Source organism: Syngnathoides biaculeatus, chromosome 15 (genome assembly GCF_019802595.1).
Source record: "Syngnathoides biaculeatus isolate LvHL_M chromosome 15, ASM1980259v1, whole genome shotgun sequence".
Classification (NCBI taxonomy): domain Eukaryota; kingdom Metazoa; phylum Chordata; class Actinopteri; order Syngnathiformes; family Syngnathidae; genus Syngnathoides; species Syngnathoides biaculeatus.
Window position 1 is genome coordinate 21,058,831 of NC_084654.1, and position 17,612 is coordinate 21,076,442.

At 45.5% G+C, this 17,612-nt stretch overlaps 1 protein-coding gene across 3 annotated transcripts; it reads left to right on the top strand.

Annotated features, from left to right (window-relative positions):
- The first annotated feature begins 1,282 nt into the window (after positions 1-1,282).
- Positions 1,283-17,525, top strand: capn3a (calpain 3a, (p94)). 3 transcript variants are annotated; one of them, XM_061844780.1, is made up of 21 exons: positions 1,283-1,534; positions 3,346-3,415; positions 3,804-3,922; positions 4,059-4,192; positions 5,341-5,509; positions 6,014-6,097; positions 6,172-6,266; positions 6,338-6,415; positions 7,095-7,255; positions 7,400-7,569; positions 8,841-8,852; positions 8,951-9,159; positions 10,989-11,025; positions 12,399-12,521; positions 12,898-12,973; positions 14,313-14,359; positions 14,704-14,772; positions 14,860-14,938; positions 15,048-15,164; positions 16,076-16,134; positions 16,256-17,525. In XM_061844780.1, exons 1-21 carry the CDS (start codon positions 1,283-1,285, stop codon positions 16,280-16,282), a joined length of 2,187 nt encoding a protein of 728 aa, XP_061700764.1. In that variant the 3' UTR covers positions 16,283-17,525. The 3 variants fall into 3 exon arrangements, with proteins under 3 accessions (XP_061700764.1, XP_061700763.1, XP_061700765.1); XM_061844779.1 differs by having other exon boundaries at positions 12,399-12,476; positions 14,295-14,359; XM_061844781.1 differs by having other exon boundaries at positions 12,399-12,476.
- The last annotated feature ends 87 nt before the right edge of the window (positions 17,526-17,612 follow it).

Sequence of the window (17,612 nt, forward strand, 5' to 3'; positions counted from 1 at the left end):
GGCAGGATCTTCATCTTTTCGCTCCGAGACTTTCGTCGTACTGGCAAACGTGCAGACCGCTCGATAACACGTGCACATATGTCTATAGGTTGTAACTATGTCGTAGTAAACAGAATGTTTCTCTGCAAAATGTTAACATCGGCGTGAAAATACCGCCAAAATGCTGCCGGAAATCGGAATCTTTTTGTGATTATAAACCCCAAATTTAATCCAAACGGTTAGCAATGCAGTAAAAAGGTAGCAACCGCGTTTTCCGCTATCACAGCTATGACTAATTTCACGGCGAGCGTCGCCGACAGATGCCGGCGGCCGGTCTTGATTACAGCCCCCCTCCAAAAAAATTTCCTCTACGGATTTACACATTTCACAAAAATGACATTTTCAGCTGAAAAAATACTCCAAATTCCACGAATCCGTGGAAAATTCTCATCCCTGTATATACATTTAACATGCTGTATCTGTAACAATCAGTTTTACGGACTTAACCCAGTCAGTGATTTCCGGAGCAAAACACGGAATAAAATATTTGACGCCTCGGTGTACTGAGATCATTTCAAGTGTTTGGACTGTGGAAATATATCGCCGATGGATGCCTCCCCCTCAGCCCCAATCAATTTTTTCTCAACGGATTTATGCGTTTCACAAAAACGACATTTTCAGCTGAAAAACTCCAAATTCTGCGAATCTGCGGAAAATTCTCATCCCTGCTTTTTAGAGACCACAAGTACTCAAAACACGCACAACGGTAAACAAATGACAATTCACGATCGTGACCCCCCCCCCCCCCGGTTGCGTCCCTTTTCGAAGACAATCCGGCCTCGGCGGCGGAGGACCGGCGCCGTCCAAACGGGTTTCTTGCTGAGACCGCTCGACGCTGAGCTCCATTGAGAGGCGCTTGAATGCCTTCTGCTGAGGCAAGGCCATCCGGCGGCCACGCTTCGGGGTGGCCTCCGGCGTGGCCCGCTGGCCTTTGTGTCACCCAACAATGACGAGCGCGCCATTGTTCGCCGGCCCGACGGCCGACGCGCGGGCGTTGTGTGCCATTCTGTGCACGCATGTTAACCGAGTGTACATTTTTCCTTCGGCGGGGGGGGGGGGGGGAGGCCAATCAGGCGCTTGTTCTTTGGATTTACGCCAGCGCGTTCAACTTGTTGACTTTAGTCCAATTGGCAACATTGGAGGAGGGGGTGCAAAGGGGGGGGGGGCGGGTGGGGGTCGCCCAAACACTGGCTTACGCCCCACCATAGAAGGTGAGCGAGAGAGAGAGCGAGGGGGGGACGAGATGCCCTACACACCGTCTGGTTTTTTCTGCGACCGGCTCATCCGGGAGCGAGAGCGGCGCGACGGGGAAGGCACCCTGAACAAGCCGCTGCGCTTCAACGGGCAGGACTTCGGCGCCCTGCGGCGGGAGTGGGGCCGGCGCGGGACCCTCTTCGACGACGACTCCTTCCCGCCCAACGTGGAGTCGCTGGGTTTCGGGGATCTCGGGCACAAGTCCGGCAAGGTCAAGAACATAGTCTGGAAGAGGCCCAAGGTAGGACGAGGGGGGAAGGCGAGTTTGAGCGCTTATTCGGATTTCTTGAAGTCCACGAACTCTTTGGCTACGTTTGCGTTTTCAAACCGACGCGCCGTGTAACTTGAACAGCGGGGCGCATCGGTGAAAAGTGAAACGGGGCGAGCGCCGAACGCGACGTCACGCGACGCGCTGTTTACGGAAGTCAGGGCGGCCCCTTCGTGTCGGTCTCGGTGCTGACCCCATCGATGGAATTTTCAAGGATTTCGCGCGAGATTGTATTATTTATCATTGCATTTTTGATAATCCGTATTGGACCGGCAAGGGCAATTCCTTCGTCGTTGGTGTTGTTGTGTACTGAAGATGTTGGATTCCAGATCAAACGGTGAATAAATTCTGGCTTTTATGTCGCAGTACTTACATCTGAAACAACTCCGGAGAGCGCAGCTTTCATTTGCACTTTTCCAGTGAGACTCCAGAATTCAAATCCGCCGGCATAATCCTCGCTTGCAAGAACCGCATCAAGCCCGGAGGCCGTTAACTGCCCCTGACTGCCGCTTTCTTTCGTTTGAAATTCTTCCCCACGCCTTCACCGCAGGCTCTTTTAGTCGTTTGTTTCCGGGGGTTTCTCCCTATCAGGTGGTAAAATGCATGCTCTATCGGGTTAAGGTCCGGTGATTGACTTGACCGGTCTCTTTTCCGCCCGGATAAAGTCCTTTTTCTTCGTTGGCAGCGTGCTTTGGGCCATTTGTCTTGTTTGCATGTTGAAGCTTCTCCCGATGAGTTTGAAAGCAATTTTTTTCTGTAAATTTCCTTTTTTTTGTCGACTTCATTCTGCTAACCATCGGGAATCACATAATCAATAATGAGTAGCGCTCAAACCGGTTTCGCAACTGTTGCTGCATTTAATTTTTTTTTTTTTTTAATTCTAAAATATTTTCAGTCATCCCTAAATTAAAAACAGATTAACATGAACATACTGCAATTTACCAGTATAAACAGTCTTAATTAACCCTGTGAGGCATTCGAGAAGTTCTGCATTTACAATTCTGACTTGAAGGCAACTTAAGAGTTCAGCGAACTCATAAAAATAACCCCCCCACCCCCACACACCCCCGACATCAACTGGGCCGAGTAGTGAGACGAGTGCAGCACACCTTTTTAAGATTAAGGTTTAATAATTGCCCGCGTGGGTTTTCTCCAGGCGCTCCGGTTTCCTCATATATCCCCTAAATATGAGACATTAATTGGACACACTAAATTGCCCCAAGGTGCAATTGCAAGTGGGGCTGTTTGTCTCTATGTGCCCTGCGATTGGCTGGCGATCGGTTCGGGTGTGTCCCCGCCTCCTGCCCGTTGACAGCTGGGATAGGTGCCGGCACTCCCTGCGACCCTCGTGAGGATAAGCAGTGAAGAAAGACTTTTCCCATGCAAAAATTACATTTTTTGTGCAAAAACATGACTATTAAGATGCACTACCCGAACTTCCTAACGTTAGGGTTAGTGCTGGTTTAGTTTTATTATTATTTTTTGTTTTTGACAAAAGCTCTCTCCTTTTTTTTTTTTAGACCGCCGTTGAGCAAATGATATGAAAATGAGCGATAAACTGCATATTTGTATAGTTTGTATGGATGCATACTTTGTAAGGGAGTTTTATCAAGTATGACAAATTAATCATTGATCTTAATTAACCCCCCCCCCTCCAAGAAAGTATAGTAAAATAAATTGTGGACCAAGATAGTCGGAATAAATGTATGCTCGCTATTTGTCCAAAGTCACTTTTTTTTTTTAATTTTAAATGTTTAATAAGGACAAAAGTATCTTTGTTGCAGGAAATTAGCGAGAACCCGCAGTTCATTGTTGGGGGCGCCAGCCGTACCGACATCTGCCAGGGAGATCTCGGTGAGTTCAACTCTTTTGGAGTCAGTGGGGTGAAAAATGCCTTTTTTTTTTTTTTAAACTATACATATAAAATTATACATATAACCGTATATAGTTTGGGTGTCTGCGATTGGCTGGCAACCAGTTCAGTGTGTACCCTGCCTGATGCCCGTTGACAGCTGGGAAAGGCTCCAGCACTCCCCGCGACCCTTGTGAGGATAAGCGGCAAAGACAATGGATGGATGGATTTGTGTTTTTTTTTTTAACGTGGGACAAGGACAACACTTATGATTTGAGAAAGGTGCCACGTAGATGACAATAAAAGCTGAAATATGATTGGAGCGCGTCTGATGATAAATCCCCCCCCCCCAACCTTGTGTCGTGCCCACCGCCCCCTCTTTGTGTGCAGGTGACTGCTGGCTGCTCGCCGCCATCGCCTGCCTCACGCTCAACGAAAAACTCCTCTACCGGGTGGTCCCTCCGGAGCAGAGTTTCACGCAGGACTACGTCGGGATCTTCCACTTCCAGGTCTCGCCGAGGAGCCTTCCGAGGCCCTCGTTTTGTTCATCTCGCCCATCCCCTTAAACGGCCCCAATCTCACCTACCCTGACCTCGGCCGTCCGGGTCGGCGTGGTCCCCCCCCCCCCCCCCCCCCCCCCCGCAGTTCTGGCGCTACGGCGACTGGGTCGACGTGGTCATCGACGACCGCATCCCGACGTTCAACAACCAGCTGGTGTTCACCAAGTCGGCGGAGAGGAACGAGTTCTGGAGCGCTCTGCTCGAGAAGGCGTATGCAAAGTGAGGCGCCGAATGGATTAGACGTTTTCACCCCCCAAACAGGAATACTGCAATTCCCGGTCTACAGAGCGCACCTGGTTATAAGCCTCACCCGGTACATTTGTAAAGGAAATACCATTTGGTACATACGTACGCCGCAGCTGTGTAAAAGCCGCAAGTGCCCACATTGAAACAAGATATTTACAGACGGTACACAGAAAGAGTTTAAGTTTAGCAACATGGCTGGTTTGAAAAAATAAAAAAATAAAAATAAAACATGCTATCACGAGGCTAACACTAGCGCGGCGCTCACAGGGCCGGTTTAAAAAAAAAAACATACCAGGAAAAATCAGAGACGTGGTAGCAACACAGCAGCAACACGCTAGCACGGTGCTAACAGGGCTGATTAAAAAAAAAAAATCACGGTAAAAATCACTGAGATACGACAGTAACACAGCAGAAAAATGCTAGCACGGCGCTAACAGGGCCGGTGTAAAACAACAACAAAAAAAACATACCGGTAAAAATCACTGAGATGCGGCACTAACACGGCAGAAACATGCTTGCGCGGTGCTAACAGGGCCAGTTAAAAAAAATAATACAAAATTAAAAACAAAAAAAAAACAACAACAAAAACATACCGGTAAAAATCACTGAGACATGCCAGCAACACACGAGCACAACGCTAGCGCAGTACTAACAAGGCCGGTAAAAGTCACTTCCTCGGCACATCTATTCCACCGGTCTCCCACTTCCCTTTTCCGCTCGAGTGCCCCCTTGCGGCCGTTGGAAAGAAATGTACAAATTAGCCGCATAAGCTGCAGGGTTGAAAGCGTGTGAAAAATGCCGCGGTTTATAGGGCGGAAATTACGGTATATGTCCTGTGGAGAAGAATATTTAGAAAAAAAAAAAAAGAATCATAATTGTATTTGATTATTGCGAAAGACCACGAGAAGAAACAAAAACAGCTTGTTACAAAATACAAAATCTCAGAAAATGGATTGATTGATTAACATTTACAGACGTTCATGTACGTACAACAACGTTCACTTCGGCGATTTACATATTTACGCATGCACTCTGAGAACAGAGTAGAAGACGCCACCGGAGTTCCGTTTTCTGTTAAGCGCGCCCGCCACCGACGCCCCTTTTCCCCGGGCTGTCTCCAGACTCCACGGCTCCTACGAGGCCCTGAAGGGCGGCAACACCACCGAGGCCATGGAGGACTTCACGGGCGGCGTGAGCGAGTTCTACGAGATGAAGGAGGCCCCCAAAGACCTCTACAAGATCATGAAGAAGGCGCTGGAGAGGGGCTCCCTCATGGGCTGCTCCATCGATGTGAGTTTCACACATTGCGGCGGGTTTTTGGATCTTAGTGGTCTTTCCTCACATGGCTTGAGAAAAAAAATTTAAAATCTACTCATGGTCTGGCCCACATCATCAGTCCAAGAAATGTTTAAAAACTGCACTATGCCTCCAGAGGACTTGTGGCATTATGTAGCATCTAGAATCTAGATTTCAATCTTTCAATTTCAATCTAGATTGTAGATTAAAAGTCTTTTTTTTTTTTTAAGCATGAGTGAAAAAAAATTTAGTTGGATACATTTGAGTAGGCTTGTTTTGTTAAAAGTTGACTGTAATGCTTCACCGGGGAGTGCCTGGAGAAAATCCACCCAGGCACGGGGAGAACATGCAAATGCCACACAGGCCGGGTCAGGATTTGAACCCCAGTTCTCAGAACTGTGAGGCCAACGCTGTAACTAGTTGTCCCACCAAGCTGCTTGGGGAAGAACAATAATTTTTTTTTTTTTGTGTGAGTGAAAATCCATTTGGATTCCGCAGTCCCTCGTCCCTGCTCGCTTCGAGACCAGAACCTCCATGGGCCTGGTGAAGGGTCACGCTTACTCCGTGACGGCGGTCGAGGAGGTAAAAGTCTCGCCCTCGGTCACTTACAAACTCGGATCATGAGAACCGACGGTTTGTTTTTGGTTTTTGGCAAGTGTCGGCCTTTGCAGCACAGAGAGACCAAAGTGCGCCTGGTGCGTCTCAGGAACCCTTGGGGCCAGGTGGAGTGGAACGGACCCTGGAGCGACAAGTCAGCATAATTTGGTTCGGAGTGGAGAATATTAATAATAATTTTACAGTTTGGCCTATTCTTTTTCCCAGCTCCAAGGAGTGGGTCGGGCTCTCCAAGGCCGAGAAAGAGAAGCTACAACACCAGAGCGCAGAGGACGGAGAGTTCTGGTAATGTGGTTTCAAACAAGAACAAAGCTTTTTGGAAGCTTTATAATACCGGAAGAGGAATTTCAATACTGGGGAATTTTCCTGATAATATATATATGTTTGGGAGAAACAATACTTTCAGGAAAAAGGTCAGGTGATTTAAAAAAAAAAAAAAAAAAAGTTATTTTTAGGATATTTTTTCAGAAAATGGTTCTATTTTTCCAGAAAAAAAATGTTTGACAAAAAAATATACTGAAAAGAAAAGAAAAAAAAATTATTTCCTGAACATTTTTGTCCTAAAAATAAAAGTTCTCACTGAGAGAATTAAAAATTCTTTTTTTTCTATTTTTCTAGGAAAAACTTACAAAAGTTTTTTTTTTTTTCCAAAAAAAGTGGTTCTGTTGTAGTTTTTTCTTTTTAATGAAGTCATTTCATTAAAAAAAAAAAATTAAAGTACTATTGTGAAATTTTTTTCAAGAGAATGTTTGAGAATTCTTTTCATATTATATATATTTTTTTTAATTTAAGAAGAAATTGGTTTTTTCCCCTAAATAATTATTTTTCTTGAAAATTTTATTTAAACAAAATTTTAAACCACAGTTTGGGAGGTGTGAAAGGTTGGGTGGAGGTTTGCAGGTTCAGCGTGTGGTCGATCCATCCGTCCTGATCATCCTTAAAAACCTGAAATTCCCCCCTCCAGGATGTCCTTTGAGGACTTCAAGAAGAACTACACCAAGATCGAGATCTGCAACCTCACGCCCGACGCCCTGGAGGACGACAAGATCCACAAGTGGACCGTCTCTGTGAACGAGGGCCGCTGGGTGCGAGGCTGCTCGGCCGGAGGCTGCAGAAACTACCCCGGTACGGGACACCGTCCCCGGTCTGCAATCCTGACACGCTCAGGGATGAGGCCTCGGGCCAGACTTTGGATCAGTGGCACAAAGTGTCTTGAACCTTACCAGTAAGAATTTTCCCCTGACATAGCTCCCGTTCTGATCCCCTTAGAGACTTTCTGGACAAACCCTCAGTACCGCCTCCGTTTGCTGGAGGAGGACGACGACCCCGAGGACAACGAGGTGGGCTGCACCTTCGTGGTGGCTCTGATGCAGAAGAACAAGCGGAAAGAGCGCAGGATGGGCTCCAACCTCTTCACCATCGGCTTTGCCATCTACGAGGTTCGCAAGACCAGTTCCGCTTGGGATGTTTGACGAGGCCAAAGATGGTCGTGTGGTCTCGAACTTTGGTTGTCTGGGTTTCTCCGCACCTCTAGGGACAGGGTTAGGAGCTCGATCCTTTGCGGAAGGATTCAGAGTAGACCCCAGAACGACTGCTCTTGAACTTTTTACAACCAATCTTCTTCTTCTTTTCCTTTCGGCTTGTCCCGTTAGGCGTCGCCACGGCGTGTCCTCTTTTTCCATCTAAGTCTAACTCGTGGATCTTCCTCTCTAACACACACTGTTCTCATGTCCTCCCTCACAATCCATCAACCTTTTCTTTGGTCTTCCTCTCGCTCTCTCTTCCTTGACAGCTCCATCGTCAGCACCCTTCTACCAATATCTCTCGCCTCAGGACATGTCCAAACCATCGAAGTCTGCTCTCTCAAACCTTGTCTCCAAAACATCCAACTTTGGCTGTCCCTATAATCAGCTCATTTCTAATCCTATCCAACCTGTTCAGTTTTTACAAATAAAAATACTTGGCTCTCCAAGTACTGCTATCATGACCAGTCGAATTCTCACAGGGCCCAGAGCCAAAATCTGCCCGGCACATCATTTAGGTCAAATGAGTCGAGTCCACTTGTGCAAATCTGTACCAAAATTGCAAATTGTCCTCCAGTATTCCATCGACCTTAGCCACGACATGCAAGGACAGCGTCGCTAAGCAGAACGTGGCAGATGAGATATGACGTACAACATAGATTATCGTTTAAAGACAAGACAGGATTATTGACTCGTTGGGTCACCTTTGTAGCCGCACTACAAGCGGCCCGATGACGACCTCACAAAGTAGATCTTGCAGCCAGAATTCGCTTGCGTGTATAAAAAGTACGAACGTTTGTTAGTCATACTTCACTACTGTATTTCAATTTTGGTCATCAGAGTGATGGTTTGGGAAACCGGGGGTCGTGAGTTGGGATCTCACTGGGGCCTCTACTCCCCAAGAAGGGTTGCGTCAGGAAGGGCATCCGACGTAAAAACTGAGCCAAAAACAAATGTGAGCGTTCATCTTAGATGTCACAGGACAAGCCGGAAGAAACTTACTTAGAGTAAGACTTCGAGGGGCAAATGTTTTTTTTAGGTGGTACTTCCTGTAAAATTTTAAGAACTGTACTGCTCTAGAGGTAGCACACTTTGGAAATCACTTCCCCCGAAAGTGGAGAGATTCCATTTCCAAGCGGTAGGAGTCCAGATCCTGATTGTTAATCATCTCTTCTGTTTGTCCACAGGTACCCAAGGAGGTAAGTGCGCCCCCCCCCCCCCCCCCCCCCGGATGTGAATCTTTCCACTTAGTCTCCAGAATTGGTTCCCGCTGGACTGTTCCTCCGCCCTCTTCCAGATGCACGGCAACAAGCAGCACATGGCCAAGGACTTCTTCCTGGTCAGCTCGTCCAAGGCGCGCTGCAAGTCCTACATCAACCTGCGCGAGGTCACCCAGCGCTTCCGGCTCAACCCCGGCGAGTACGTCATCGTGCCGTCCACGTACGAGCCGCACCAGGAGGGCGAGTTCATCCTGCGCGTCTTCTCCGAAAAGAGGAACACGTCAGAGTGAGTGGCCGCTTCGTCGCAGGTTTCTATTTGCAATAGGGGGAGGGGTGTAACTGTAGCTTTCAACGACTTCAATAAATTAACATCTCCTTAAAAGGTCAAAACAATACAAAAACTTTTAATTTATGTTTATTACACACATGTAATATTACTGCATTAAGTTGGTAAAAAAAAACAAAATGTCATATTATATTTTATGGATTAAATTAAATATCAAGCTACATAAGAGCTGAATCATCAGTTATAAAATAAAATTAATGAAAACTTTCATAACTTTTGTTAAATTAAATGACAGATTTAAAAAACAGTGTGGAAAAAAATTGGTTTTGTTACATGTATTGTTATAGAAGTTAAATATTAAGCTACATAAGAGAGTAACAAAAGAACAGAAAAACAAATTTAGTTTAAATAACTTCAAGAAATGTATCTTATTGATATAAAAAACAAATCAAAACTTATTTTACATTTGGCATAATTATTGGTTAAAAAAAGTTGGTAAAAAATGTAGTGTCATGATTTTATATTTTATGAATTAAATATCAAGCTACATGAGTGGAATCATAGGTTCTAAAATAAAATTAATGAAAAGTTTAATAACTTTTGTTGAATTAAATAATGGCAGATTAAAAAAAGAAAAATCTAAAATTATTGAAGTGTATTCTTATAGAAGTTAAATATTGAGCTATATAGGACAGTAACAAAAGAACGGAAAAACAAATTTATAGTTTAAATAACTTCAAGAAATTTATCTTATTGATATCAAAAACAAATCAAAACTTATTTTACATTTGTCATATAATTATGTGTATTATGTTTATATTTTATTTTCACTATTATAAAATGATAAATTAAATATTGAGCTAAATACGAGGGTCATGAGGAAAATTAAATATTGAAGGCCTTAAAAAAATTGTAAGTGCTCAAAAAATATGCCTGGTGTGTACTTAATTGGGTAGTCCTGTATCATGGATTTTACTTATTGTGGTCTACAACATAATCCTGGTGATGGGGGGGGTTCACATATTAGATAGAGGCAAAATAATACTGAACAGGAAAGGATTAACAGAAAAACATTGGACCAGAATAAGTCCCCCCCCCCCACCCAAAAAATAAAATAAAAATGCAATTCTACAAATTTCCGAATGGCGATTCACACATACGTGGGGGTTCTAAAGTGCCCCCTTTCGTGGGTTTGTGTGCTGGTTTTTCGGGTTGTGGAGTTGTGATGAGGGTCCGGCCCCGAGAACGGACCATTTTAACGGAGATTTGATTTGTAGAGCTGGAAGAAAGCGGCCCCAGTTCGAGGCCGTTATGGAATCTTTTTTAGGCCAAACCACTCCCGGCTGGGGCGAGCTGCGGTAAACGTTCAAAACTGTCTTCGCCGAGTCACCCCCCCCCACCCCCACCCCCACCCCCAACCCCTCCGCCACATCGGAGAAACGGACGCCGAGCCGACGGAACGCCGCAGCCTGCGCGGGAGTCCGCAGTCGACGTCTTCCCGCTGGAATTACGCACACATGCTACATGATATTATTGACGATTATAACTAGGGATGGGGATGAAATTATCGATTCAATCGAGTCGGTGTTGACCATTTGAACGCAAAAAAAAGACAACTGGTGTGATGAGCGGGATTTCGGAACGCACCGAGAAATTCCTTGTCAATCAGCCCGTCAAAAAAATTAACATCGTCAAAACGCCCGTCCCTAATTATAACGCCAGTACCGCTACGCCGTCCAGCGAGTGAGCCGATTGGCTCGGCGGGCCGCGATGTGACCTGTTGTTGTAATTGTTGCCCGTAACCGTGGTGACCGCTTTTTGTCTCTCAGGGAGATAGAGAACAGGATCGAGGCTGACCATCCTGTGGTGAGTCATATCTTTTTAGTTTTTTTTTTTTTTTTTTTTAACATTTTTCCCGACCAATTTGTGCCTTCGCATACCGTATTTTCCGCACGATACGGCGCACCTCATTATAAGACCCACCTTCAATGAACGGCATATTTTAAGATTTTTTTTCATATATGAGGCGCACCGCATTATAAGCCGCGTAGAATAGACGCTACAATTAGAGGCCGGGGTTACGTTATGCATCCATTAGATGGCGCTGCACTAAAGGCTCAATATCGATCCATATACAAGGCGCACCGTCGGCTTTTGAGAAAATGAAAAGGATTTTAGGTCCGCCTTATAGTGCGGAAAATATGGTAATTATTAATGCTTACTTTTGATGACATTGTCAAAGTGGCTTTGGTGAGTTATGGCGCTTGCAGCTTGCAGTCCCGTACAACTGTGTAAATCAGGGGTGCCCGATGTGTAGACCCCCAAAGTGGTTTTGGCCGATTGCGTGGCCATAATTTTTTTTTTTTAAAATTACTATTCAAGTGTGGCCAATGTCGATGGCGCGTGTCAATGGACTGACAATCTGTTCAGATAAAGGGGCGTTGAAGCAAGGTGCCCCCCTCCCAGGTCCACTCCCATAGGGAGATCGCAAGAGCTGGCTGTTTGAAAAGTAGATCTTGGGGCAAAAAAGTGCGGGCACCCCTGGTGTAAATGATACGTAGAAAAAAAAAAAAAATTACATATACACCGTAATTTCCGGACGATAAGCCGCGACTTTTTTTCCCACATGCTTTCGTCTTGTGATGCGGCTAATTTGCACATTTTTTCTAACCGCCACAAGGGGGCACTCAAGCAGAAAAGGCAAAGAGTGAGACCGGTGGAATATATGTGCCGAGGAGGTGACTTTTACCGGTCCGGCCCTGTTAGCGCTGTGCTAGCGTGTTACTGCTGTGTCTCATGATTTTTACGGGTATGTTTTTCTTGTTTTGTTTTTTTAACCGGCCCTGTTAGCGTAGTGCTAGTGTTAGCGTGGCGGCGCTAGCCTTAGCGTTACAGCGGTGGCGCTATTGTTAAACTGACGGTCGTGTACCGTCTTTCTTTGTAAATATCTCGTGTTTCAATGTGGGCACTTGTGGCTTTTACACAGCTGCGGCATATGTACATACCAAATGGTATTTCCTTTACAAATGTACTGGGTGAGGCTTATAACCAGGTCCGCTCTGCAGGCTGGGAATTACGGTATATAGAGTACATCACAGAAAACAGGATTTGAACAGGGGTGTGTAGACTTTTTATATCCACCGTATGTACATGCATGACATTTCTCACCGACTACGTGTCCACATGTCTGTCACCACGGCGGTCCGGTCGTCCCTTATTTGCACATCCCACGTCACCAGCCGGCGCCGACCTCAGCAGGGGAGGAAAGCCAAGAGGACAAGCAGTTCCGGACTGTTTTTCAGGAGATTGCGGGTGAAGTGAGTACAAAACCAAACCAGAGGTGGCTGAAGTACGCACAACATGTACTAGAAGCACCTGTGGAAAAAGATTTTTTAAAAAATGGTGGGTCAGGAAAACTGGTAGCGAGATTTAAATGTAGTCTCATTTCACTTCTCAGTCTGTAATTTGGTTGTTTTTCTTGGGGTGTGCTGGTTTCTTGTAGAATGTCAGAGAAGCAGGACCCTCCCCCCCACCCCATTGTTCATTTTACTCAATGTAGTACCATCAGTTTTATAGTTTTAAAATATATTTTTGACCTAAAAATCTCCTTTCAAGATGGGTGTAAAAAAACAAGAAAGTAAAAATTGCAACCGCAAAAACAACAACAAAAAAAAAAAGGAAATGGCAGAGTCTAAAATGTCTGCAATAAAACTACAGAGGCGACTTTCCCTCATCCAGGAAATGGAGATCACGGCCAACGAGCTGAGAAACGTACTCAACAGATTCATCGCCAACCATGAGGACATCTCAAGCGGTACGTCTTTTCATCCGCGACGTCACACACGCTTCGGTCCAGACCCCCCCAAAGCTCAGGGGGATCGCTAATGGCACCGCTAATAAAAAAATTCGACCAATGCAACGGGGATGTTGATTCGTTAGATGTGGTGGAAACTCAGAGACCGTAAACGTGATTATTGAGCGAAAAGCTAATTCATGTAGCGTAATTTCCGGCTTACAAGGCACGACTTTTTTTCCCCTCACGCGCTTTCAACCCTGCCGCTTATGCGGTTAATTTGTGCATTTTTTTCTAATGGCTGCAAGGGGGGCACTCGAGAAGAGTGAGACCGGTGGAATATATGTGCCGAGGAAGTGACTTTTACCGGTATGTTTTTTTTTTTTAACCGACCCTGTTAGAGCTGCGCTAGTGTTAGCGCCGTGCTAGCGTCTTGGTGATTTATTATTATTTTTTTTTTAACCAGTCTTGTAAGTGCTGTGCTACCATGTTCCTGCTGTGTTACTGCCGTGTTTGTCACCTCTGTATTTTTGGCTGTAGTTCTACCGGCCCTTTTAGCGCTACGCTAGCGTTAGCGCCGTTCTAGCATGTTGCTGCTGTGTTATTGCCGTGTCTCAGCGATTTAGCTATGTTTTTTTTTTTTTTTTTTTTTAAACTGGTCCTGTTAGTGCTGTGCTACCATGTTGCTGCTGTGTTACTGTCGTGTCTTAGTGATTTTTGCCGGCTTTTTTTTTTTTTTTTTTTAAATTAAATCGGACCAGTTAGCGCTGTGCTAGCGTTAGCGCCGCACTAGCGTGTTGCTACTGTATTACTGCCGCGTCTCATGGATTTTTGCCGGTATGTTTTTTTTTAACCTGCCCTTTTAGTGCTGTGCTAGTATTAGCGCCGCGCTAGCATGTTCCTACTGTGTTACTGCCGTGTCTGTGATTTAGGTTTTTTTTTTTTTTTTTTTTTTTAAAACCAGCCCCGTTCATGCTACCGTGTTGTTGCTACGTTAAGCTAACTTAACGTATTAAAAATTTGAAAAGTCTGTGTACCACCTTTCTTTGCAAATATCTCGGGTTTCAATGTGGGCACTTGCGGCTTTTAAGCAGGTGCGGCTTATGGATGTACCAAATGGTATTTCCTTTACAAATGTACTGGGTGAGGCTTATAATCAGGTGCGCCCTCTAGGCCGGGAATTACGGTACTTTAGAAGGCAATTGAAAAAAAAAAAAAACCCTCAAAATTTTGAGCTTTATCTGGTGCCAGAGCCCCTAACACACAAGTTCTTGTCATATTTATAGACATACCGAAATGATTTATAGAGAACAGTGATGATGATATTTATGATGTGCCGCAGACAAGAGCTTGAGTACAGAGGGCTTCAGCCTGGAGAGCTGCAGGAGCATGATAGCTCTGATGGACGTATCCTTTGTATCGAGCTCACAACGGGCCGACACCCGGGCCACATTGACAACATTGAGATTAAGACTTGTTTCCCCAACCAGAAAATAAGATGAACTGCAACCGTTTTTAAAAATAGAGGAATGGTCAAAAAACTCAAAAGTGGATCTGCAATAAGGGCAAAATTTAGGTTGAGGTTCATAGCTGCCACAGTTGGGTCAACCATAGCAGAATTTGTGTATTCTGCTCTTTATTTGGATGACGATGAGACCACATTTTATGAGAAAGGGTTCAATACAGTTTTTCCTCTCACTATTGTATACATTTCAAGAACTGTTAGGTCTTACTTAACTGCGTGGGCTCAGATGGACGGCACGAGTCGCCTCAACCTCCAGGAGTTCTGCCACCTGTGGAAAAAGATCAAAAAATGGCAGGTCAGGAAGTGTTGAAACCTTCTCGTCATTTTTTTTTTCCCACCCCCGATTTGTTCCGCACTCTGTTCTTAACACTTTCTCTTCCAGGAAATATTCAAGCACTACAACCCAGACCAGTCGGGGAGCATCAACAGCTACGAGATGAGGAACGCCGTCAACGACGCCGGTATGGGAGCTCGCCCCCTTTCGCACTCGCTCTTACGGACGTTCGTGAACTCATCCTTGTCATAAATGTTGTCGTCACTGTGCAGTGATTAGTCTCGTGTCCCGCTCAGGTTTCCGCCTCAACAACCAGCTGTACGACATCATCACCATGCGCTACGCCGACGTGAGCATGAACGTCGACTTTGACAGCTTCATCAGCTGCCTGGTCCGCCTCGAGGCCATGTTCAGTAAGTCCCGTGTATTCGGGAAGTCCGACGTGTGCGGCAAGTGAGATCTGCTAAACGAGTTGTTCATGTCCCGTCAGTTGGACATGTTCATTAAATCGGGAAAGTGAAGGAAGAGGTCTGACGTGTTTAGGAAGTTTCTTGTGTTTGGAAATGTTCAGTCAGTCAGCGGTGCTCAGGAATTCGACCAGATTCGGCAGGTCTGAAATTTTCAGAAGGTCTGGCACGTTCTGGAACTCAACCAGGTTCAGTAAGTCTGACAGATTTCAGGAAGGAGGAAGATGTGATCTCAGAGTCGGCCACGTTCAAGAAATCAGTTCAGTTTAGGAAGTCGGACGAGGTCAGGAAGCAAGATCCGTTTAGTCAGTTGATGGTTTTCCACCAAGTCCGCCGTGGACAGGAAGTCGGGAGTGCTCGGTAAATTGGCCGAGTTCAGAAAACCGAATGTGTTCCGTACATTGGATGACTCCCAAAAGTTGGACATCTTAACAAAACTGTCGGTTTTTCAGGAAGTTGTCAGTCTTCACTGCTCCCTAAGTCAGCAGTCTTCAGGAAGTCAGGTCACTTTAAGAAATCTGATGAGTTTGGGAAGTCAATCACTTTCAAGAACTGGGATGACGTCATGAAGTTGGATGAGTTCAGTTTGGTCGTTCTCACTAATTGCGACACGGAGGACGTCGGCAGTCCTCGGGAAGTCTGTCGCGTCCTGGAGGTTGGATGACGTAGTCTCAATAAAAACGTCATCCAGGTTCTGGGAGACCGTTTGCTACGTTTACAGGAAGTCATCCGCATTGAGGAAGTCGGATAAAATCATACATGTTGGACAACATTTGGAAATAGAAAGATGTTCAGTGAGTAGGGTGGATTTTGTTCACCGTTGTTGTTAACGTGTCCGCGTTCCATCCCGCCTGCAGGGGCGTTTCAGGCCTTCGATCAGCACGGCGATGGCACAATTCGACTTAGCGTATTGGAGGTAAGAACGACGACGACGACATTTTCAATTTAAAATCGGAAGAAACGGTTTTCTTACCTGACTGACGGGGCCTGGATGAATCGCCCCGATTGGAAAATGGAAATGAATGTCACCTCTGCAGTGGCTCCAGTTGACCATGTACGCCTAAAAGACGAAGAAGAGGGGCCATCCGCACGAGGACCAGACCTGCCAAGACTTTACCTCATGACTTCCTGTGCCGCTTCTCATCACCTCCCCATTTTGCCAACACTTCCTCCTCAGTTCAGTTCATTTGCATCTATTCTGTGCTTCTTTTTTGGTTCTCTTTCCATATTGAACCCACCCAAAGAAATCAAGTCTCTCTCTCTCTCATCTTTTTCATCCTGAGAGAGAACTTTCCTCCCAGCCCGCTAACAATTCCTCCTCAGTTCCGGCCATTTGCATTTATTTTTGTTGTTCCTCTTTCTTCCGCCTAAAGAAATCACTGTTGTCATTTTCATTTAGCAATACCCTTCTTCCCATTCCATTCCCCCTCTTTTTCAGTAAGGGGCCTTTGTATCTGTGCTTTTGTCCTCTTACCGCTGCACCACACCTAAAGAAATCACTTTTTTTAAATGCCTTTCTTTACAGTCCACCACTACTTCCGCTCTCTTTGCATCCATTTTCCCACTTTTGCCCTAACACTCCCTACCCGCCCAAAGAAATCACTCGTTCTTACTCGTCTTTTCCACGCATGCAGATACTCTTCTTCCCATTCCGCTGTCATGTTTTCCTCTGTTCAGGCCATTTGCAACTATTCTGTGTTTTTGCCCTATTTTCTCAACCCGCCCGCCCCACTCTTGTTCTCACTCGTCTTTTTCACGCGTGGAAACTTTCTTCCTCCCATTTCGCCATGTTTTCCTCTGTTCAGGCCATTTGCATCTACAGTCTTCAGTTTTTGTCTTACTTCCTCAACCCGCCGAAAGAAATCATTCTCCATCATCATTTTCAATTAGCAATACACTTCTTCCCATTCCATTCCCCCTCTTTTTCAGTAAGGGCCACTTTGTATCTGGGCTTTTGTCCTCCTACCGCTGCAACACACCTCTAGAGATCACTTTTTTTAATGCCTTTCTTTCCAGTCCACCCCTACTTCCTCTCTCTTTGCATCCATTTTTCCCGCTTTTGTCCCCAACCCGCCCAAAGAAATCACTCTTGTTGTCGCTCGTCTTTCTCACGCATGGAGACACTCTTCCTCCCATTCCCCTGTCATGTTCTCCCCTGTTCAGGCCATTTGCATCTACAGTATTGTTGGTTTTTGTCCTACTTCCTCAACCCGCCCAAAGAAATCACACTCGTTTTTTTTCCACTCACGGAGACACCCTCCCCTTCTTCCTGCCATCACCCCTTAGTTTAGGCCATTTACATCTGTTTTGTGTCCCCACCTACCCACCCAACCCGCCCAAAGAAATTACTCCATCTCGCTTGTATTTATGGAGACACTTTCTTTCCTGTCCACT